Here is a 20,249-nt window from a genome sequence, read left to right on the forward strand (position 1 = left end):
TGCTTTCTGTGCGTGTAGCGTGTTAACGAGTCCCATGATCATAACGTGCTTCTGCCAGCCCGCGATTTCATTACCCTTTTTTTGTGTTTTTTTCACACGTTGACTTCCTCGCTGTGACACATTTCCTTCTCCGTGCAAAAAACACGCAAGATCTAAAACCCTACGTTACCCCCCCTCCCCGGCCTGCCCCCCCCTTGCACTTCTGTACAATAATTGCCCCTTTTGCTGCCAGTATGTTGTGGTTGATATCCCTGCTTGAATGCAGGTGACCCAATTAAGTGTATCTTTAAATAATGACAAGTCATGGTTTCTATGGCGACCGGTATTAGAGCCGTTTAGGGTGACACATTTGGTGACTCACTACCTAGAATCTTCACAATGGGCTATTAAAGGGTTAATATTTGCAATTCATTTGGAAAGTTCCCGGGGATGATTATTAGACCTCTGGGAAGCTGAGGCTGGTGGCAGCCTGTGGCAAAGCCAGCACGAAATAATCCAACTCCTGCCCCCCCCCTTACACAGGCTGCCTGAGCCAATCAGCAACCGGGAACGTCCACCATAATTTTTTACACTTCCAAATGGTTCAGTCCTTCCCCTTTGTGGGACTCACCTGTGCTCAAGGGACATTAACCAATGTGAAAGAAGGAAGAATTGCCATTTCTGGACATGAAGGTCTTTCAAGACATATCCTGTTTAAAAAATATATACAAATGAATTGTATATTTAACTGATTTTGCTAATTTAACGCAGAACCAAGTAAATATACTTAAAATTATTAGTATATTAATTGTCTTTTAATTAGAGTTATTAATTAATTATTATTAATACATTTAATTTTGCATTAATATGTAACATTTATTTAAGATGATTTTATTACAAGACCTGACAAGTCTCTTTTTATGTTTAGAATTCGTCTTTATTCAAAGTGTAACAAAAATGACAAAACAAATAAAAACAGATAACGAAATGTGAATGAAAAATGTGCTTAGTGCTTACTAATGAATTTTACTCTAATGAGGGAGTAAAGTGGAACAGCCTCCCAGCAGAAGTGGTAGAGGTTAATACGGTGAGGGGATTAAACATGCATGGGGTAGGTAGATGGCTCTATACCCTGACCCTGAATTATTAACCCTTTCATAGCCCATCGTGAAGATTCTATGCAGTGACTCCCAAAAGTGTTACCCAAATAAATAATAATAATAATGATAATAATAATAGTGATATTTAATAATAATAATGATAATAATGATAATAATAGTGATATTTAATAATAATAATGATAATAATAATAGTGATATTTAATAATAATAATAATGGTGATATTTAATAATGATAATAATGGTGATATTTAATAATAATAATGATAATAATAGTGATATTTAATAATAATAATGATAATAATTGGGGATTTGTAGAATCGTAGAGACGCTCCTCGTTTACAATAAATGAACCCAAACTTTGTGACGAACCAAAAACTTTACGGTAATCAGTAAAATTCAGAGAAACGCCAAGAAAGCCTCTGCAGGCAAAATAAGAGAAATATTATGTGTTTCGTGTTCATTGCATGTTTTGTGTTCTTTACGTGTTTCATGATTGTTGCATGTTTTGTGTTCTTTATGTATTTCATGTTTGTTGCATGTTGTAGCAGCTAAACCAACAAAAATCCAAATTAGGTTTATTCTGCATTTTGAGTCTGTACAGCAGGAGAAACGGGGCGACTAGACGGGGGCCAAATGGGGCCGATCTGCCTCATCTGTAGGGGTCTTCCTGGCAGCAATGCCGTTCCCTGCTGTTTCTATACACATTATCGGGGCTTTTAGGGTAGTAGAACCCTGCGATCCCCTCATACCCAGCAAACATTCTGACCTCCTAGAAAAGAGGGGCATCAGGGGCCGAAGGGGGGGGGCATAGGAATGGCCACCTTGGCAAATGCCGGGTGGGCCGCTGGCCGAGATGCCTCTGCACACACACGATGTATCAGGGAGGTTATAGGTGGGGTGGCCCGGGGCTCTCGGCTCGTGCAGGAGGGCCGGGTGACGTGCGGTCCCGACGGTCTATGACGGGGAAGTGGTGGCTCGTAACTCACGCTTTAGACAGAAACACGAAGCTTATCACACGGAACAGACCGTGGGCGTCCCACTGGCCCCCGACGCGCCCCACTGGCCCCCGACGCGTCCCTGAAGGGGGGACGGACAGCTGGGGGTCACCGGCACAGGTGGGTGATTATTATTATTATTATTATTATTATTATTGGCCAAAACCATTTAGCCGACCCAAGCATCCCACTGGGGGGACTGGAAAGCCGAGGATCTTCACTGCCTTAAAACTCCCATCATTCTTATCCAGCCAGGTAGCGGATAGGGATGATAGGAGTTGTCTTCTGCGGTTGTATGACACCAAGGCACTCAGCCGGTAATAAGTGATACGGAAATAGGCGCGGGTGACGGGATCTCGACACTCTCAGTAAGTTGCTCGGCTGAGGGTGATGCCTCCTGTCCCTCCGCGTCGTCGTTGGGTGCGTCAGAGACTCCTGATTTCCCTAATCGTTTTCCCGCAGTCACGTGACTGGCGGGAAGTCGCCTCGAGCGCCGTGCGTTCCGCTCAGTTTCACTAAGCAGTGAGTAAAGACGTAACGAGAACCACAACAGCCACGAATACGAGACTTCATTACATCAACGAGAAAACCCCGGCGTGGCAGCTCATTAACCCCTTACTGTGCACTGCGCTGCCCGGGCAACGGGGAGGAAGGAGCTGCGTCTACAACTAACTGTATGGGGGAGCTTCACGGACCCAGGGGAGTTATTCACTAAACCACGAGTTGCAGGTGAGCTGAAGTGACTTACAAAATCTCCTGTATAATGTATAGATAAATCAGTGACCGGCCCCTGTATAATGTATAGATAAATCAGTGACCGGCCCCTGTATAATGTATAGATAAATCAGTGACCGGCCCCTGTATAATGTATAGATAAATCAGTGACCGGCCCCTGTATAATGTATAGATAAATCAGTGACCGGCCCCTGTATAATGTATAGATAAATCAGTGACCGGCCCCTGTATAATGTATAGATAAATCAGTGACCGGTCCCCTGTATAATGTATAGATAAATCAGTGAGCCGGCCCCCTGTATAATGTATAGATAAATCAGTGACCGGCCCCTGTATAATGTATAGATAAATCAGTGACCGGTCCCCTGTATAATGTATAGATAAATCAGTGAGCCGGCCCCCTGTATAATGTATAGATAAATCAGTGACCGGCCCCTGTATAATGTATAGATAAATCATTGACCGGTCCCCTGTATAATGTATAGATAAATCAGTGACCGGTCCCCTGTATAATGTATAGATAAATCAGTGAGCCGGCCCCCTGTATAATGTATAGATAAATCAGTGACCGGCCCCTGTATAATGTATAGATAAATCAGTGACCGGCCCCTGTATAATGTATAGATAAATCAGTGACCGGCCCCTGTATAATGTATAGATAAATCAGTGACCGGTCCCCTGTATAATGTATAGATAAATCAGTGAGCCGGCCCCCTGTATAATGTATAGATAAATCAGTGACCGGCCCCTGTATAATGTATAGATAAATCAGTGACCGGTCCCCTGTATAATGTATAGATAAATCAGTGAGCCGGCCCCCTGTATAATGTATAGATAAATCAGTGACCGGCCCCTGTATAATGTATAGATAAATCATTGACCGGTCCCCTGTATAATGTATAGATAAATCAGTGACCGGTCCCCTGTATAATGTATAGATAAATCAGTGAGCCGGCCCCCTGTATAATGTATAGATAAATCAGTGACCGGCCCCTGTATAATGTATAGATAAATCAGTGACCGGCCCCTGTATAATGTATAGATAAATCAATCTCTCCCACGTCCGGGTAGAAAGGGGGTTTAACCAAAGAATAAAATTAAAGAAAAGAAAATTCATTATTAGAACATAAAAAACAATCATGGAATCGAGAGAATTTTAGGCGCCGTTTTGTTTTTTGCACCAATTTTCATTGTAAAAGAAATGATTTTATGGGATTGGAATCTCTGATTCTTTTTTTTGTTAGAAACGGTGATATTGATACATTTGGAAGCTGAAAATAATCTGCATTAAAATGTAACAGCAGGTATTTAATTAACGTCGGGTTTGGAGGGGGTCCTGCGCGTGTTGGGTCGGGGGGGTTCTGCGCATGTTGGGTCCGGGGGGGGTTCTGCGCGTGTTGGGTCCGGGGTGGGGTTCTGCGCGTGTTGGGTCCGGGGGGGGGGGGTTTCACGTGTTGGGTCCGGGGGGGGTGTCTCCGCGTGTTGGGTCCGGGGGGGGTTCTGCGTGTGTTGGGTCCGGGGGGGGGTTCTGCGCGTGTTGGGTCCGGGGGGGGTCTCTGCGTGTTGGGTCCGGGGGGGGGGTTCTGCATGTGTTGGGTCCGGGGAGGGGGTCTCCGCGTGTTGGGTCCGGGGGGGGTTCTGCGTGTGTTGGGTCCGGGGGGGGGTTCTGCACGTGTTGGGTCCGGGGGGGGTCTCCGCGTGTTGGGTCCGGGGGGGGTTCTGCGCGTGTTGGGTCCGGGGGGTGTCTCCGCGTGTTGGGTCCGGGGGGGGTTCTGCGTGTGTTGGGTCCGGGGGGGGGGTTCTTCGCGTGTTGGGTCCGGGGGGGGTCTCCGTGTGTTGGGTCCGGGGGGGGGGGGTTCTGCGCGTGTTGGGTCCGGGGGGTGTCTCCGCGTGTTGGGTCCGGGGGGGGTTCTGCGTGTGTTGGGTCCGGGGAGGGGGTCTCCGCGTGTTGGGTCCGGGGGGGGGTGTCTCCGCGTGTTGGGTCCGGGGGGGGTTCTGCGTGTGTTGGGTCCGGGGGGGGTTCTGCGCGTGTTGGGTCCGGGGGGTGTCTCCGCGTGTTGGGTCCGGGGGGGGTTCTGCGTGTGTTGGGTCCGGGGAGGGGGTCTCCGCGTGTTGGGTCCGGGGGGGGTTCTGCGTGTGTTGGGTCCGGGGGGGGTTCTGCGCGTGTTGGGTCCGGGGGGGGTCTCCGCGTGTTGGGTCCGGGGGGGGGTTCTGCGCGTGTTGGGTCCGGGGGGGTCTCCGCGTGTTGGGTCCGGGGGGGTTCTGCGCGTGTTGGGTCCGGGGGGGGGTTCTGCGCGTGTTGGGTCCGGGGGGGGGAGGGTTCTGTGCGTGTTGGGTCCGGGGGGGGTGTTCTGCGTGTGTCGGGTCCGGGGGGGGGGTTCTGCGCGTGTTGGGTCCGGGGGGGGGTTGCGCATTATACGGAGGCTGATGATGTTTATATGGAGGATCTGGATGATTTCGTTCTTTGTTTTCAGGGTTCTCTTTGCGTCGGTGAAGCCCCCTCTGCCGCCGCCAGTAATGCGGACCCCGCTGATCTTATGGAGAGCAGAATCCGGACGTTCTGGATCCTTATCGGCGTCTTCGCCTCGCGAGTTCTAATCAAGGCAGCTGCAGGTGGGTTCAAGAAATCCTCATCTAACGCAGTTCATTTAGACAAAAAAATGCAGCATTTTTATAAAATTTGCTCTTTTTTAAAAATTATTTAATAATCCATCAAATATTTAACCAAATAATTAATCAAATAATCCATTAAATAAAAAATGTAATAATCTAATAATGAATCAAATAACCCATGTAATAATGGATTAAATTTAGGTGATATTGGGGGGTTCCTCTCTCTGACGCTTTTATTCGACGTTCCTTTTCCCCCAGAGATGTGTCCTGCGGCAGAAATCTGGGCCAGTCCCGGCACGGCGCTGCCTCTCGGGGGCTCCGTCGCCGTCACCTGCAGACTCCGAACGAGGGACGACTGCCACCTGAGGAAGTGTCTGAACATCACCAAGCACCACGGGGGTCTCGACTTCCTGATGCTGACGGTCTGCCACAGCGACTTGATCAGCGTGCGCGACCCCCACCTGTCCCCAAACCGCACGCTTTATAAATGCAACACCGCGTGCAAACTGCTCTGCGGAATATACGTGGATGCCGGGGGTGAGTATCTTTCCAAAGGCATCCCAAGACTCCGCCAGCAGATCGGCCCCATCCGGCCCCCGTCTGGTCGCCCGTTTCACCCGCTGTAACGACTCAAACCTTAATCAGTCGTTGGTCTCGTCTTAGATTCAGGAGCCGTATGTCTATCCCGCGCATGTTTAATCCCCTCGCTGTATTACGTAACATTTTTTTTTTATGTTATTATTATTTATTGTTTTATATGGCACCATCATACTCTGCGGCGCTGTACAACGGGTACAATAAGACTCTTATTAGTCCTATAAATACTAGATTTATTTGGCTGGGATAAAGCTTTCCCGGGGGGGGGGGGGGTCTGTAACTTTAAGACGAGTCCTGGGAGGAAAAAAATATAAAGAAAAATAAAATAAATACATAATATAATTAAATAATAATAAATAAAAAGAAATGGCAAAAAAACCAACATTTAAAGTAAAAAAAAAAAATACTTGCTTTTAACGTGCAGTTTTTAACCTCTTAGTGTCCCCAGATCGGCCCAGAATATTGGATTGTGAGGAGGAGTCGGGGACGGCGCTCTGTTCTTGGGAGGTTGGGAGAGAAACCTTCATCCCCACGACTTACACGATACAGCTGAGTATTATTATTATTATTACTACGCATTGCTATATAGCGCCATCATATTCCGCAGCGCCGTACAAACAGGACATAACAGGTAGAGCGTCACATAACAAACAAAATGTAAAAATAAATGGAGGGCCCCGGTCAAAGAGCTTACTATCAGTCCCCGCGATGGTGTCATGGCTAGATTCATTTAAATTGATAGACTGTAAGCTCTTATGACCAGGACTCTCTACCTGCGTTTGATTCTTCTACATACCTCCCAGCATTTTAAAGAGGGGTACTTTTATTCTGGGGGTGGGGTTAGAGGCGTGGCTGGGGTTCTTTGTGTAACTGAGTGGGGCATTTAGAAGAAGAATAATGGGGTTTATTTACCCCGTTTAATTTATAAAGCCGTTTCCTGCTGTTTCTATACACATTATCGGGGCTTTTAGGGCCGTAGAACCCTACGATCCCCTCATACCCAGCAAACATTCTGACCTCCTAGAAAAGAGGAACAGCAGGGGAGGAAAAAGGGTATCGAGGAGGAGAGGCGCCACCAGGGGTGAAGAGAGGGACTGGGGAAGGAAAAAGGGACATCGATGGGGCAATAGGGGAGAAAGAGGGGCATTGGGGTTTGGTGCAGAAGGAGTGACTGGACACACTAAACAGTGACACTTGGCAGGTATGAGAATGCTGCTTCCTCTGGTTACAGGGTTTGTGACGGGATGTGCGCTCCCAGGGTCACCGCGTCGGGGAAACAATACGATAAACGCGGGATCCGGTATGCAACGTTCCCATTGGCCGTGCGCCGGGGGGAGGAGTTTACGGTTACGGTGACGGCTTCCAATGCCCTCGGCAGTAATTCCTCGGGGCCGCGCACGTTCACGTACTACGATGCAGGTGAGTTCCCGAGCGCGCCAGTAACATACAGATCATTATTACTTTATATATATATATATAGCGCCAACATATTCCGCAGCGCTGTACAAAGGGTCCATCAATTAGAAAACGAGGGCGCCGCGCCTCGGCGCCGGGTGGGATAACGGTGGCCTGCGGTCTGTCCGTCCGGCCCGGCGGGTTAATGAGCTCAGGAGGTCCCCGGCGGATTGTTTGTGAGACGTGCAGACGGCAGCGACGCGCTTCGTGCTTTTTGGTCATTTTGTGGTTTTTGGCAGGAAAAGATAAGAAAGCCGGAGTAACGCGACTGCATCCTGTGCTGTTAAAGGGCCGGTAATCTAAGGGGGGCGTCACTGTTCCTGCGCAGACCAAAGTTTGCTGAGAAACACTTAAGGCATTTCTCTTTACTTTACTCAGAGGGTGGTGGATAGGTGGAACAGCCTCCCAGCAGAAGTGGTAGAGGCTAATACGGTGAGGGTAGTTAAACATGCATGGGATAGGCATATGGTTCCCGAATGTAAGATTGTGGATTGGTTCAGGCAGGGGTAAGGGAGAGAACAGATAAAACTGGATTTGCCACAGGCTGCCACCAACTTCAACTCCCTTTGAATTAAAGTAAAGTAAACATTTTACAAACAAAAAGCACAACTTTATGAAAGTTTTTTTAAAGGTTTTTTGCGCTGATCGCGGATCCGGTCTCTGAGTTTCCACTCGCTTCTTCCCAGTGAAACCGAGACCCCCGCTAGACGTATTAATCCGATTCGCTAACGATTCCAGCGACTGCAACGTGACGCTCCTGGATCCACAGGATTCCGTCCTGTTCCGGCTGAGATATCGGCCAGTTAATGAGTCGTCCTGGACACGGGTGAGAATGTGACGCCCAAACACCTGCTAATGTTTAATTGTGATTTTATTAAGGGGTCGTCTACAACATCAACGAAGGGACCGAGGGGACATAAAATAATCCCGAGATAGAGGCAGATGATTTGGGCTTAAATAGCAACTCTTTTTTTGCCCCCATAATATAATATTTTCAGGCAGCTGCATATCAGCCGTTTGTATGATTCTCGCTCTTTTATCTGACCCCCGATCTACTAAACCCCCCGACTCCTTATCATACTGCCTGTGGGGAACAATAGAATGACTCAGTCTCAATCACCCAGCCAGACTCTCTGACTAATGAAAGTCTATGGAGAAGGGACTTCATTAGCATTGCCATAAAGCATCAGCTCAGTGTGGTGTTTGAGCCGGGAAAGTCCCCCCCCCAAAAAAAATCACAGAATGCCCTTTCCGCGTGATTTCTAACGTTTCTGATGTTTTTGCTGCAAATATCTTCTTCCAACGCGTTTTGCTCAGGTTGAGATCGTGGGAACCAAAACCCATCGCCTGCTCGATCTGATGCCGTTCACGAGATACGAGTTTGGGGCTTCTTGTAAATTTCGGATGGATAAAGGGAAATGGAGTAACTGGAGCGCTTCGGTGACAGCGCAGACTCCAGAGCGAGGTGAGGAGGAAATAATTCATTTTTTTTCTGGGATTGTTGGGTATCCTGGGAACTCGGCGAATAAACCATTATTCCTGTCTCTGGGGAGCAAGGGGTTAAGGGGATCGGGCGACTCTGTGGTTTTGCTGCCGCAGCTGGTTTGCTTCAGAAATGTCATTTTTCTCACCAATTCGAACTCCCTCGGGGTTTCAGTTTGATGCGTTTTGAGAGATTTTGGTAAAACGTGAGAATTCCCATTCAGAAGGTTTCGTTTGTGGTCGGGGTATTTGTGTAACTGGGCGGGGCATTTAGAAGAAGAATAATGGGGTTTATTTACCGTTTAATTTATAAAGCCGTTCCCTGCTGTTTCTATACACATTATCGGGGCTTTTAGGGCCGTAGAACCCTGCGATCCCCTCATACCCAGCAAACATTCTGAAAAGACGGCAGATAATCAGAAAAAAAAAATACGTGAAGAACCAAGAGTTTTGTGTATATTTTTATACATATTTTATACATTACAATAATTTTAAATGATAAAGAAGACGAGCAAAATCCACAAAGAAAAGAAATCCAAAAAAAGTTAGTTCAGTAACATTGTGTTTTTGTTTTTTTACTATATATACTTTTTTTATATAAAGCTTGTCTTTTTAATATTATGTTAGTCCAATAAAAAAGGTATCACCGCATACTCTGCAATACTCTATTTTTTGACATCGTGTCTACTGGACTAATACGGCTTCACCCTTTTACATTACTTTTTTTTTGTTACTTTTATACATCATGTAACCAAAACTTGCAATTTAATTGCCATTTGTGGCCGAGACGTCTGTACCTGATCGCTACGTCTCAGTCGGTTAGTTCTAGAAGAAGCACTGCAGGAACAGCTGATCCTATAGAAATACAAGATAATAATGAATAATGATGATTATTATTATTATTATAAATATTAGTAGTAGTAGTTGTAATAGTATTAGTAGCAGTATCATTCTTCTTATTGTTGTTGTTGTTATTATTATTATTAATATTAGTAGTAGTTGTAAAAGTAGTAGTAGTAGTAGTAGAAGCAGTATCATTCTTCTTATTGTTGTTATTGTTATTATTATTATTATTAATATTATTAGTAGTTGTAAAAGTAGTAGTAGTAGTAGTAGTAGTAGCAGTATCATTCTTCTTCTTCTTCTTTTATTCTTCTTATTATTATTATTATAAAGTTGTTGTTATTATTATTATTAGTAGTAGTAGTATCATCATTATTATTATTATTGTTGTTGTTGTTGTTATTATTATTAATATTAGTAGTAATAGTATTATTCTATTAGTAATATTAGTAGTAGTTGTAATAATAGCAGTATCATTCTTCTTCTTAATATTATTATTATTATTAGTAGTTGTAATAGTATTATTATTAGTAGTAGCAGTATCATTCTTATTATAATTGTTGTTGTTGTTGTTATTATTATTATTATTAATATTAGTAGTAAGTTATTCTTCTTCTCCTTGTTGTTGTTGTTATTATCATTAATATTATTAGTAGTACTAGTAGTAGCATTGTAGTTGTTTATATTAATAATATTAAATATTATTTTAATATTGTTGTTATTATTATTATTATTATTATTATTATTAACTTGTAAATTTGCTTTAGTAGAGGTTTTACAGATGTCAGAGATCTCATATTCCAGACCTTTTCTTACCATAAAAAATAAATACATGAAATGGGTCTGAATTGTGTCTGTCGAGGAAGGATGTGAGGATTTCTGGAAATGAAATAATCGGCAAAAGGTTTATTTTGCACCTCTGGTCTTTTTCTGGATCCAGCGCCGGCAGGAAGGGTCGACGTCTGGCACAGAACACAGAATTTTGGCGATAATATGCGGAATATTGAGATGTTCTGGAAGGTAAGACGTCACAGACACAAAACGAGCCGTTTACGATGGAATAATCACATATACATTATACATGGCCCCTTGTGGCCATACCACTGGTTGCTATAGCGATTGCATACATTTTAGCATTTGCACCAAAATTACTCTATATACAGAGCCCCCCCCAATTAGTTAAAAGTGCAAGAGCTGGATATTATTATTATTTATTATCTATATTATTGCTAGCATTATTATTACTATTATTATTTATTATTATCATCAATATAATTGCTAATAATTTTATTATTCAGATTATTGTTATTATTACTATTTGTTATTATCAATATTATTGCTATTATTTTTTTATTCATATTATCGTTATTATTTTTTTGTTATTATTTATTAGGTGCTAACATATTCCGTAGCGCTGTACAATTTAAACACGGGGTGAACAAATACAAAACTCAGATTTAAACAGATACAAAAGGAGCGGAGGGTCCGGCCCATGAACTTACAATCTAGCCTTATAGCACTTTATTATTATTATTTATTGTTTTATATAGGGCCATCATATTCCGTAGCGCTGTACAATGGGTAGACAGGACGTAAAAAAAAGTATGTAACATAACAATTTGACTTACAGAAACAACAAGTGAGGAGGGCCTGGGTCAAAGAGCTTACAATCTACAAAGTGCCTGGCAGGAATGCTGGGCTCCTGAGGGCCTTTCTTTAAGCCATTCTTAAAAACAGTTGAATGGTGAAAACAACCCAAAAATGTATGATTTCTTAAAAAATATAATGAAAGTTTTTATTTCAGGTGAGTTTTTAATATTAACCCTTTTTCCTCCAGAATCTGAGCGCGTCGGAGGCGCGGGGGCTGATCACACATTACGAAGTTTTGTTTTACGAAGAAGATCCCGAGATCCCGGCTTCCAGACTCACGACAGCAGAGACGTGGCTCACCGCGGGCATCGGCAAGTCAACGCGGGTCATATCCGTGACGGCCCTCAACTCAAAAGGAAGCTCGCCCCCCGCGCTCGTCAGAGTAACGGATCCGGACACATCAGGTAAACGGGGGTCTCGGTAATACATACGGGGCCACAGAAAAGACTTAAAAGGGCCCCCTTCTCAAGTGCAAGGGCTGGAAAGGATAACTATATGTCAACTAAGTGAGTATTTAAACATGCATGGGATAGGGATACGGCTCCTGAATCTATAAGTGGAACAGCCCCTCAGCAGAGGTGGTAGAGGGTAATACAGCGAGGGTATTAAACATGCATGGGATAGACATACGGCTCCTGAATCTAAAACGAGACCAACGACTGATTAAGGTTTGAGTCTTTACTCAAAAATAATTCTTCTTAGCAATACAATGATTATGAGCCCCGGGATCTGAGTAACATTGTTAGAAAATGAAACCAATTTATCTCAACATTAAATATATGAACTTCATTATGCATTATGAAGGGTTAACCCTGGGGTCCAACATAATGCATATTTAAAACATTGAACTATTACTACTGATTTAACTATACATTATACAGGGGCCGGTCACTGATTTATCTATACATTATACAGGGGCCGGTCACTGATTTATCTATACATTATACAGGGGCCGGTCACTGATTTATCTATACATTATACAGGGGCCGGTCACTGATTTATCTATACATTATACGGGGGCCGGTCATTGAGTTAGCGATATATATGTATATATACAGTTTATATATATATAGAATCCTGCAGGAGAAGCTCTCCGGGGTCAGAGTAAAGTCAGACTCGTGGTTTAGTGAATAAACCCCGATCTACGTCTCCCAGTCGCTGACGTTCATAGAATGACCTCCCGCTGCCTCCAGGAACAGAGGAAACTGCGGTCTTAAAACCTAACGACTCTGCGAGAAATATTTTAAGAACAAATTTACCGTCATTAAAGCGAAACAAATACCTGACGTTCCAGAGCTTTCTGTGAATTAATATTTAGAATCGAGGACTAAAAACCACTTTGTGACTCGGAATGACTGTAATTTGCACAAACAGCCACTATATTTGCATTTTTGTATTTTAATGCATGTTGAAGATGTGGGGGGGGGTAGGGGGGTTGATGATGGTAGGTGGGGATAGGTGGGTTGGTGAGAGTTGGTGGGGGTAGGTGGGTGGGTAGGTGGGGTATGCGAGGGGATGTGGGTTGGTGGGAGTAGGTGGGTTGGTAGGGGGTAGGTGGGGGTATACGGGGGGTATGTGGGTTGGTGGGGGTATGCGGGGGGGAGGTGGGTTGGTGGGGGGGAGGTGGGTTGGTAGGGGGTTGGTGGGGGTAGGTGGGTTGGTGGGGGTATGCGGGGGTAGGTGGGTTGGTTGGGGGTATACGGGGGGGAAGGTGGGTTGGTGGGGGTATGCGGGGGTAGGTGGGTTGGTTGGGGGTATACGGGGGGTAGGTGGGTTGGTGGGGGTATGCGGGGGTAGGTGGGTTGGTTGGGGGTATACGGGGGGTAGGTCGGTTGGTGGGGGTAGGTACGGTCAATATTTTTACTGAACCTGTTCTGATTGCACTTTTCCCATCTGCTCTGGGCATCGGCCCCCCCGGCCCCCCATCTCCAGGTCTCTCATCCCCCGTCAGAGTGGCTGCCGTGGAGGGTCCGGGGGAGGGTCTCACGGTGACGTGGAATGAGCCCCCGGAGAGTGAAATGTTTGCTGTGGATTATATCGTCGAATGGGAAGAACGAGGCGGAAAACATCGCAGTTGCACAAACTGGGTGAAAGCGCCCAAATTTAACAGATCTGTTACAATCTCGGGTAATTCTTATAACGTATTCGATTATAAATCTCCGTCATATTCTGGCAGCACGGCCCCCGACTCTCTCCGTGTTATTAAGTTAGCCGTGTAACGTGTTTCTTCAGGGACCCTCCAGCCTCACGTGTGCTATGAGCTCCGCGTGTCCCCGCTCCGGAACGGAAGAGCCGGAATCCCCTCCAAAACTTCGGGTTCCATCAAAGAGAGAGGTATTTACCCCATAATTACCCAAAATGCGGGGGGTGGGGGCTGCACCTCATCCTTTTGCCCCCTGAAACAGTCCTTTGGGGGAAAACCTTATTTATTAACCACAGTGTAATATTTATAATGTTTTTATTTATATCATTTTTTTAAATTATTTTATTGTTACATTTTAAAGTTTATTTTATCTGGAATTTCCAGATGATTTTATTTCTATAGCGCCAACAAGTCCTGCGGCGCTTCTTACAGTCCCTACATTCAAAGGGTCTGACAAAACTAGAACTAAGACGTGCCGATAAATCACATAAAGAGGGTCTGGCTCGCAAGAGCTTACAATCTAGAGGGAAATTGGGACCAGTCATCCCTATGGGAGATTCTAAGAATGTTTTTGTAACAAAAACCCAGAAAACAAAACGAGAGTCGATACAATGTTCCTGTAACGAAGGACGGGACTCTCCTGGCTTCTCTCTCCCAGCTCCGCTCACCGGTCCGGAATTTCTTTACAAAGTTCTGGAAGGAAACCGTTTGTTGGTTTCGTGGAAGGAGATCCCCCCGAAAAAACAAATGGGGTGCATCGTCAGATACAGCATCTACGTTCAGGACGTGTCCTCGAAGGTCACGCGACACGTTACAGGTGAGCAACAAAAATCACGCAACAATGAGACGTTCATCTCATCAGCTTCCAACAAAGGGGAGGAGCAACTTAACTGGGGCTGGGGTGGTTCTGATAGGTGAGCCGAGAAAAGGGGGCGGAGAATACTTACTTTAATCTCAAGACACTAAACGTGTTTATTGAGTGTTCACTCTGTTTTCTTTTTTAACTCAGTTTTGTATACAGCGCTGGGGGTTATATTACTGTATACAGCGCTGGGGGGTTATATTACTGTATACAGCGCTGGGGGTTATATTACTGTATACAGTGCTGGGGGTTATATTACTGTATACAGCGCTGGGGTTATATTACTGTATACAGCACTGGGGGGGTTATATTACTGTATACAGCGCTGGGGGTTATATTACTGTATACAGCGCTGGGGGGATATATTACTGTATACAGGACTGGGGGGTTATATTACTGTATACAGCGCTGGGGGTTATATTACTGTATACAGCGCTGGGGGGATATATTACTGTATACAGCACTGGGGGGGTTATATTACTGTATACAGCGCTGGGGGGATATATTACTGTATACAGCGCTGGGGGTTATATTACTGTATACAGCGCTGGGGGGATATAGTACTGTATACAGGACTGGGGGGTTATATTACTGTATACAGCGCCGGGACTTTTATGAATAAGTGATTTTTTCTCCAGTTCTCGCCGATGAATCCGTGACGTTCCGGCAGGAGATCCGTGAGATTCGCCCGGATGTTCAGTATTTGGTGTGGATGACGAGTTCCACGAACGCCGGGGAAAGTCCTAAAACTTTTGTGCAGCAAATATATTTCCGTTTGGAAGGTAAAAAAATTCACTGAAATGTAAAACTATAATAATAATAATAAATAATAATAATAAATAAATAAATAATAATAAATAAATAATAATAATAAATATAAAAATAATAATAATCATAAATAATAATAATAAATATAAAAATAATAATATTAATAATAATAATAATTATTATTATTATTATAACCGGCGTTCAGACAGAGGGCACCACATTTGGTTTTATTGTTTCTTTTCCAAAAATACCAAGAAGTCTGATCAATAATAAGAAAATATTAATTTTACCCGAACCCAGGAACTTTCTAAATGAGCGGCTCCTGAGACTCTTGGACTATTAACCCTTTAATAGCCCATTGTGAAGATTCTATGTAGTGACCCAAACGGCTCCTCACTTGTCATTAATGAACGATAAACTTCATCGAGTCTATCTGCAAAAGCCCCCCAAGTCTTATCTAATTCATTGTAATTTTTAACCCTTGGTGTGCATGTAGGCAAGTACCCCACGTGGACCATGCAGTTATAAGAAACACGATGTGTGGCATTTAAAGCAAAAAAAGCCAAAAGCTATGGTTTTGATATGTTGTTTAAGTTTTAGGGAAGCCTCGGTGCTCTGCGTTGGAAGCTCCGTCTTACCGTTTATCTGTTTCCTTTAGAAGGGTCTTTTAGGGGTTCTGTGGCCCTCGCGGTGGGTATAAGCGCGGCGTGCGCTCTATTCGTGGCCTGCGTTTGTGGCATCTCGTCCAGAATACAGAAGTAAGTTAAGGAAACTCTAATATTTCTCCAAGAAAATCAAAGCGAATGAATGCCACGAATGTCACGAATGTCAAGAATGCCACGAATGCCACGAATGTCATGAATGCCACGAATGCCACGAATGCCACGAATGTCATGTTCCGCATTTGTTTCCAGTTGTTTGTTTGTTTGTTGACCACGTTATGGAACAAATAGTATAAATTACCTGTCGGAATGTTAGATTTACTTTGCGATGTCCTTGAACGACACTTTTTACTTTTATTTCCAGGCTGCTCGGCTCTCTCTCCCATCTCCTTCCTTATTGGAACAAAAAGGCCGTCCCCGACCCAGCGAACTGCGCTTGGGCAAAAGAGCTGACGCTTCACAAGGTATATGACATATTATTCGCAGGAGATGAGGGGCATCTAAAATCTGCCCCATAGGGAGGGCTCGTTCTATCTGCGTTCAGCGATTTGTGTTTTGGGCAAAAGCCTAGTGGATTTCTCTTGAGGTTTTCCGAGGAGTGCCGGTAATTCTTCTGCATACTTGCCAAGTTTCTGTAATCGGTCTGGCCAGTCCCTCTAGACTCCAGACCCCTGTGTCCCTTTTTTCCTCCCCTGATGCCCCTCTTTTCTAGGAGGTCAGAGTGTTTGCTGGGTATGAGGGTATCGCAGGGTTCTACTGCCCTAAAAGCCCCGATAATGTGTATAGAAACAGCAGATGTCATCAAGCTGCCATCTGCCACCTCGTCATCACCAGTCCAGCCGCGATTCCTCCTCTAAATGTCTTGCACAAGCACTGAATTATCGTCTCTCTGCGTCCGTCATCCATTATCAGGGCTCTCCATGTTTAAATGACCCGCTGCTAGCCGCTGGGTGATATAACGGTGTCTTTATCTATCATTAACATCTGTCAGCTTTATTTACCGAGCAGCGGTGTGCGGCGTGACGCAAACCGAGCCCTTATATTATTATTATTATCATTATATTATTATTATTATTATTATTATCATTATATTATTATTATATTATTATTATTATATTATTATTATATTATATTATTATTATTATAATTATAATATTATTATTATTATTATATTATTATTATTATTATTATCATTATATTATTATTATATTATTATATTATTATTATCATTATATTATTATTATTATTATATTATAATATTATTATTATTATTATCATTATATTATTATTATATTATTATTAGAATTATTATCATTATATTATTATTATTATTATTATTATTACATCACGCTGACGTCCCTTTAAATTACAGACATTTCATTAAGCTGAGCCAAATATCGGCTGCATGCTTTATGTCCTCGTGATATTTTTATACGCCAGTAGACACCGGAAGCTCCTGTTTTCCCAATAATAATGTAATCTGTTAGTTCTAGTTTTCTCAGACCATTTAAATGTAGGGACTGTAGTAAGCGCTGCGGGAATTGTTGGCACCCTATAAATAAAAGATAATAATAATAATAATAATAATACGTTTTCTCCCTCTAGTGCCCATAAGTATGATGTACACCGGCCCACTCTGGCGTGTTACATGTTCAGGCTCCTGCTACACGCTACACAATCTAGTTAGTCTTGTTTTAGATTCAGGAGCCGTATGTCTATCCCATGCATGTTTAATCCCCTAACTGTATTACCCTCTACCACTTCTGCTTGGAGGCTGTTCCACTTATCTACCACCCTCTCAGTAAAGTTAAACTTCCTCCCCCCCCGCCCCAATGGTCCGGTCCGCTGGGATTCACATCCAAACCATTACTACTGGATCATCCGTTCTATAGACAGCAATAAACCATTTAACCCTTTCATGTGACGCGTGTTTTTTGTGGTTTTCCTGTTTTTTAGGATGAAATGGGCTTCGCGTGTAATTCCTTATCAGAGACCTACAATTATGACGACACCGAAACCCTGGAAATCCAAGAGCTGGACAGCGAGGATCAATCCCTTTGTTCCTCCCCATTCAGCGCAGAGACGTACAGCGCGTTCTCAGACGTGGCCAACGCTGCACGCCACGCGGACAAAGAGGCCCTAACGTGTCCTGTGCATGCGGTACATCCACACGACGGGGGTCTATACAAGTCCCTGGGATGCCAGCCGGAGACCCCGGCGCCGGCGTCCGATTACCTGATCAGCCAGAATATCACCGTAGACTATTTACCAACAAACATGTCGGCCGACAGCGAGGAGAGCGAAGAATCCACGGAAGACGAGCGAATTCCCACCCGATATTTTGTGCAGACGGAGTTCGTGGCCGGAGGGAAGCTGCGCCTGGACACGGTGAAGATAGATTTCCAGATATTTGCACAATAACATCGAAACAGAACCCGCCGGCAGATCGGCCCCATTCGGCCCCCTTCTAGTCTCCCGTTTCTCCTGCTGTAAAGACTCAAACCTTAATCAGTCGTTGGTCTCGTCTTAGATTCAGGAGCCGTATGCCTATCCCATGCATGTTTAATCCCCTCACTGCATTACCCTCTACCACTTCTGCTGGGAGGCTGTTCCACTTATCTACCACCCTCTCAGTAAAGTAAAATTTCCTTCCGTTCCATCTCAGTCTCTGTACCTCTAGTGTTAGATTCGGGTCTCTTGTTTGTAACTTTTCTCTTCCTTTGTAATAAATTCCCCTCTTGTACTTTGTTAAAAGCCCCTTTAAGTGTTTCAATGTTTCTTAGAGATTTAACAAAGTTCAGCGAAACGTCCTCAGCGGGGGACGAAGGCACTGGACGAGGTGATTAAGGGGAAGTTTTCGGATGCACGTTCTCCGCGCCTCGGATATACCATGTTATACAGGCAGGGGCTTCGGTTTTGGGAACATTAACTGTTTAACGTGGTGTCTGTAAAACAAAAAAACGTCTAAAAATGACAGATTGTTAGAAAACGAATAATAAATGATGTAATTAGGAAAGGCGTGATTCGTTGCCGGATCGACGATCCGGGTCAGACCCTCGATAAGTTGAACCCTCACCTGAAAGCATTCCCAGATCGGTGCCGGTTACAGCTGCTGTTAAGCGGATAAGCCCCTGATCGGTCATTTCATTCCTCTGTTTAAAAGTTTGATCATAAACGCAAAGCATACGTTCAGCGTCTATGGCAACAACCAACCAGCGCTCACTTCTGCCTCACGTGACAATTAAAGTGTTCCCAGCAAAACTTATGAGCAAAGCAACATTTTATTTGATTAAAGAGTCCCCGGAACGAGGAATTTTCTTTGTGATGCCGCATTTCTTCTAAAGGCTGACATTCCGCAGGGAAGGGATCTCGGCCCATCGGACGGCTGATGCCCTCTCTGCCTTGGTAAGGATTATCTCTTTGCCAGGGGTGAGCGATGAGTTAAATACAATGAATTGGTCCACTATTCCGTTGCTATGGAGAAGAGGAGTCACAAAACAACCATCGATATGCACAAACCCGTCATTAAAGGATTATTGAACCTCCTCACCTAAAACCCCAGAGCCTGGAGACTACCTGAAACATGTCAGATTACAGTGGTAGATAAGTGGAACAGCCTCCCAGCAGAAGAGGTTAATATAGCAAGGGAACGGGATAAGAATACAGCTCCTAGATTTAAGACGAGACCAAGGACTGATTGTCTTTATAGCAGGGAACACAGGCAGACTGGATGGGGGCCAAATGGGGCCGATCTGCCTCACATAAGCAGCAGTCCGATTCACTTGCTGACTACAAACACTTCGGAGTCTCCGGCACCGGCCCTCGTCATTACCCTTTACAGTGCCCCTGTAACAAGAAGGGCCACGACACGAGGACGGCGGTGTCTATTTGGCAGTCATCAAGAATAACGCAGGCGTGTTTATTACACCGCGTGCACGAGGCGTGTGTATTATTACATGCGCGACTTTATTACCTTGCATGCACGAGGCGTGTTTACTATCACATACGCGAGGCGTGTCCCGGGATGTGTATAAAGGCACAGCGCACGTCATACACGGCGGAGATGTATGCTCCGTGGATGTGAAGCTGCCGCAGGACCGGCTCTCATCAGACAGGCAAAAGAATGAAGGATAACCTTTAATGTTTAAGCATCCAGCAGACAGATGTTCACAGTTTTAAATTCACACAGAAATGGATCAAAAGCAGCAAATTTACAACCGGGAGGGAAACGGCAGAAATTTACAGACTGACCAAATATTCCAAATTTCAGCCGAAGATTGGTTATCCCGCAGAACACGGCCCAATTTTTTTTTTTAAATGAGGGGGGGTGGGGCAAAAAAACCA

General features: G+C 44.3%; 1 protein-coding gene across 1 annotated transcript; it reads left to right on the plus strand.

The window, feature by feature from the left end:
* The first annotated feature begins 1,972 nt into the window (after positions 1 to 1,972).
* LOC149276053 (interleukin-12 receptor subunit beta-2-like) lies at positions 1,973 to 18,326 on the plus strand. The gene is made up of 15 exons (XM_089503978.1): positions 1,973 to 2,215; positions 5,305 to 5,443; positions 5,702 to 5,984; positions 7,272 to 7,459; positions 8,182 to 8,321; positions 8,813 to 8,960; positions 10,761 to 10,840; positions 11,658 to 11,874; positions 13,403 to 13,597; positions 13,703 to 13,804; positions 14,272 to 14,430; positions 15,114 to 15,257; positions 15,902 to 16,001; positions 16,270 to 16,369; positions 17,862 to 18,326. The coding sequence occupies exons 1-15, from the start codon at positions 1,973 to 1,975 to the stop codon at positions 18,324 to 18,326; spliced, it is 2,703 nt and encodes a 900-aa protein (XP_089360104.1).
* Positions 18,327 to 20,249: the final 1,923 nt, after the last annotated feature.

Source organism: Sceloporus occidentalis, unplaced genomic scaffold, assembly GCF_023333645.1.
Source record: "Sceloporus occidentalis isolate IW3139 unplaced genomic scaffold, rSceOcc1.0.p SCAF_249, whole genome shotgun sequence".
In the NCBI taxonomy this organism is placed as follows: Eukaryota; Metazoa; Chordata; class Lepidosauria; order Squamata; family Phrynosomatidae; genus Sceloporus; species Sceloporus occidentalis.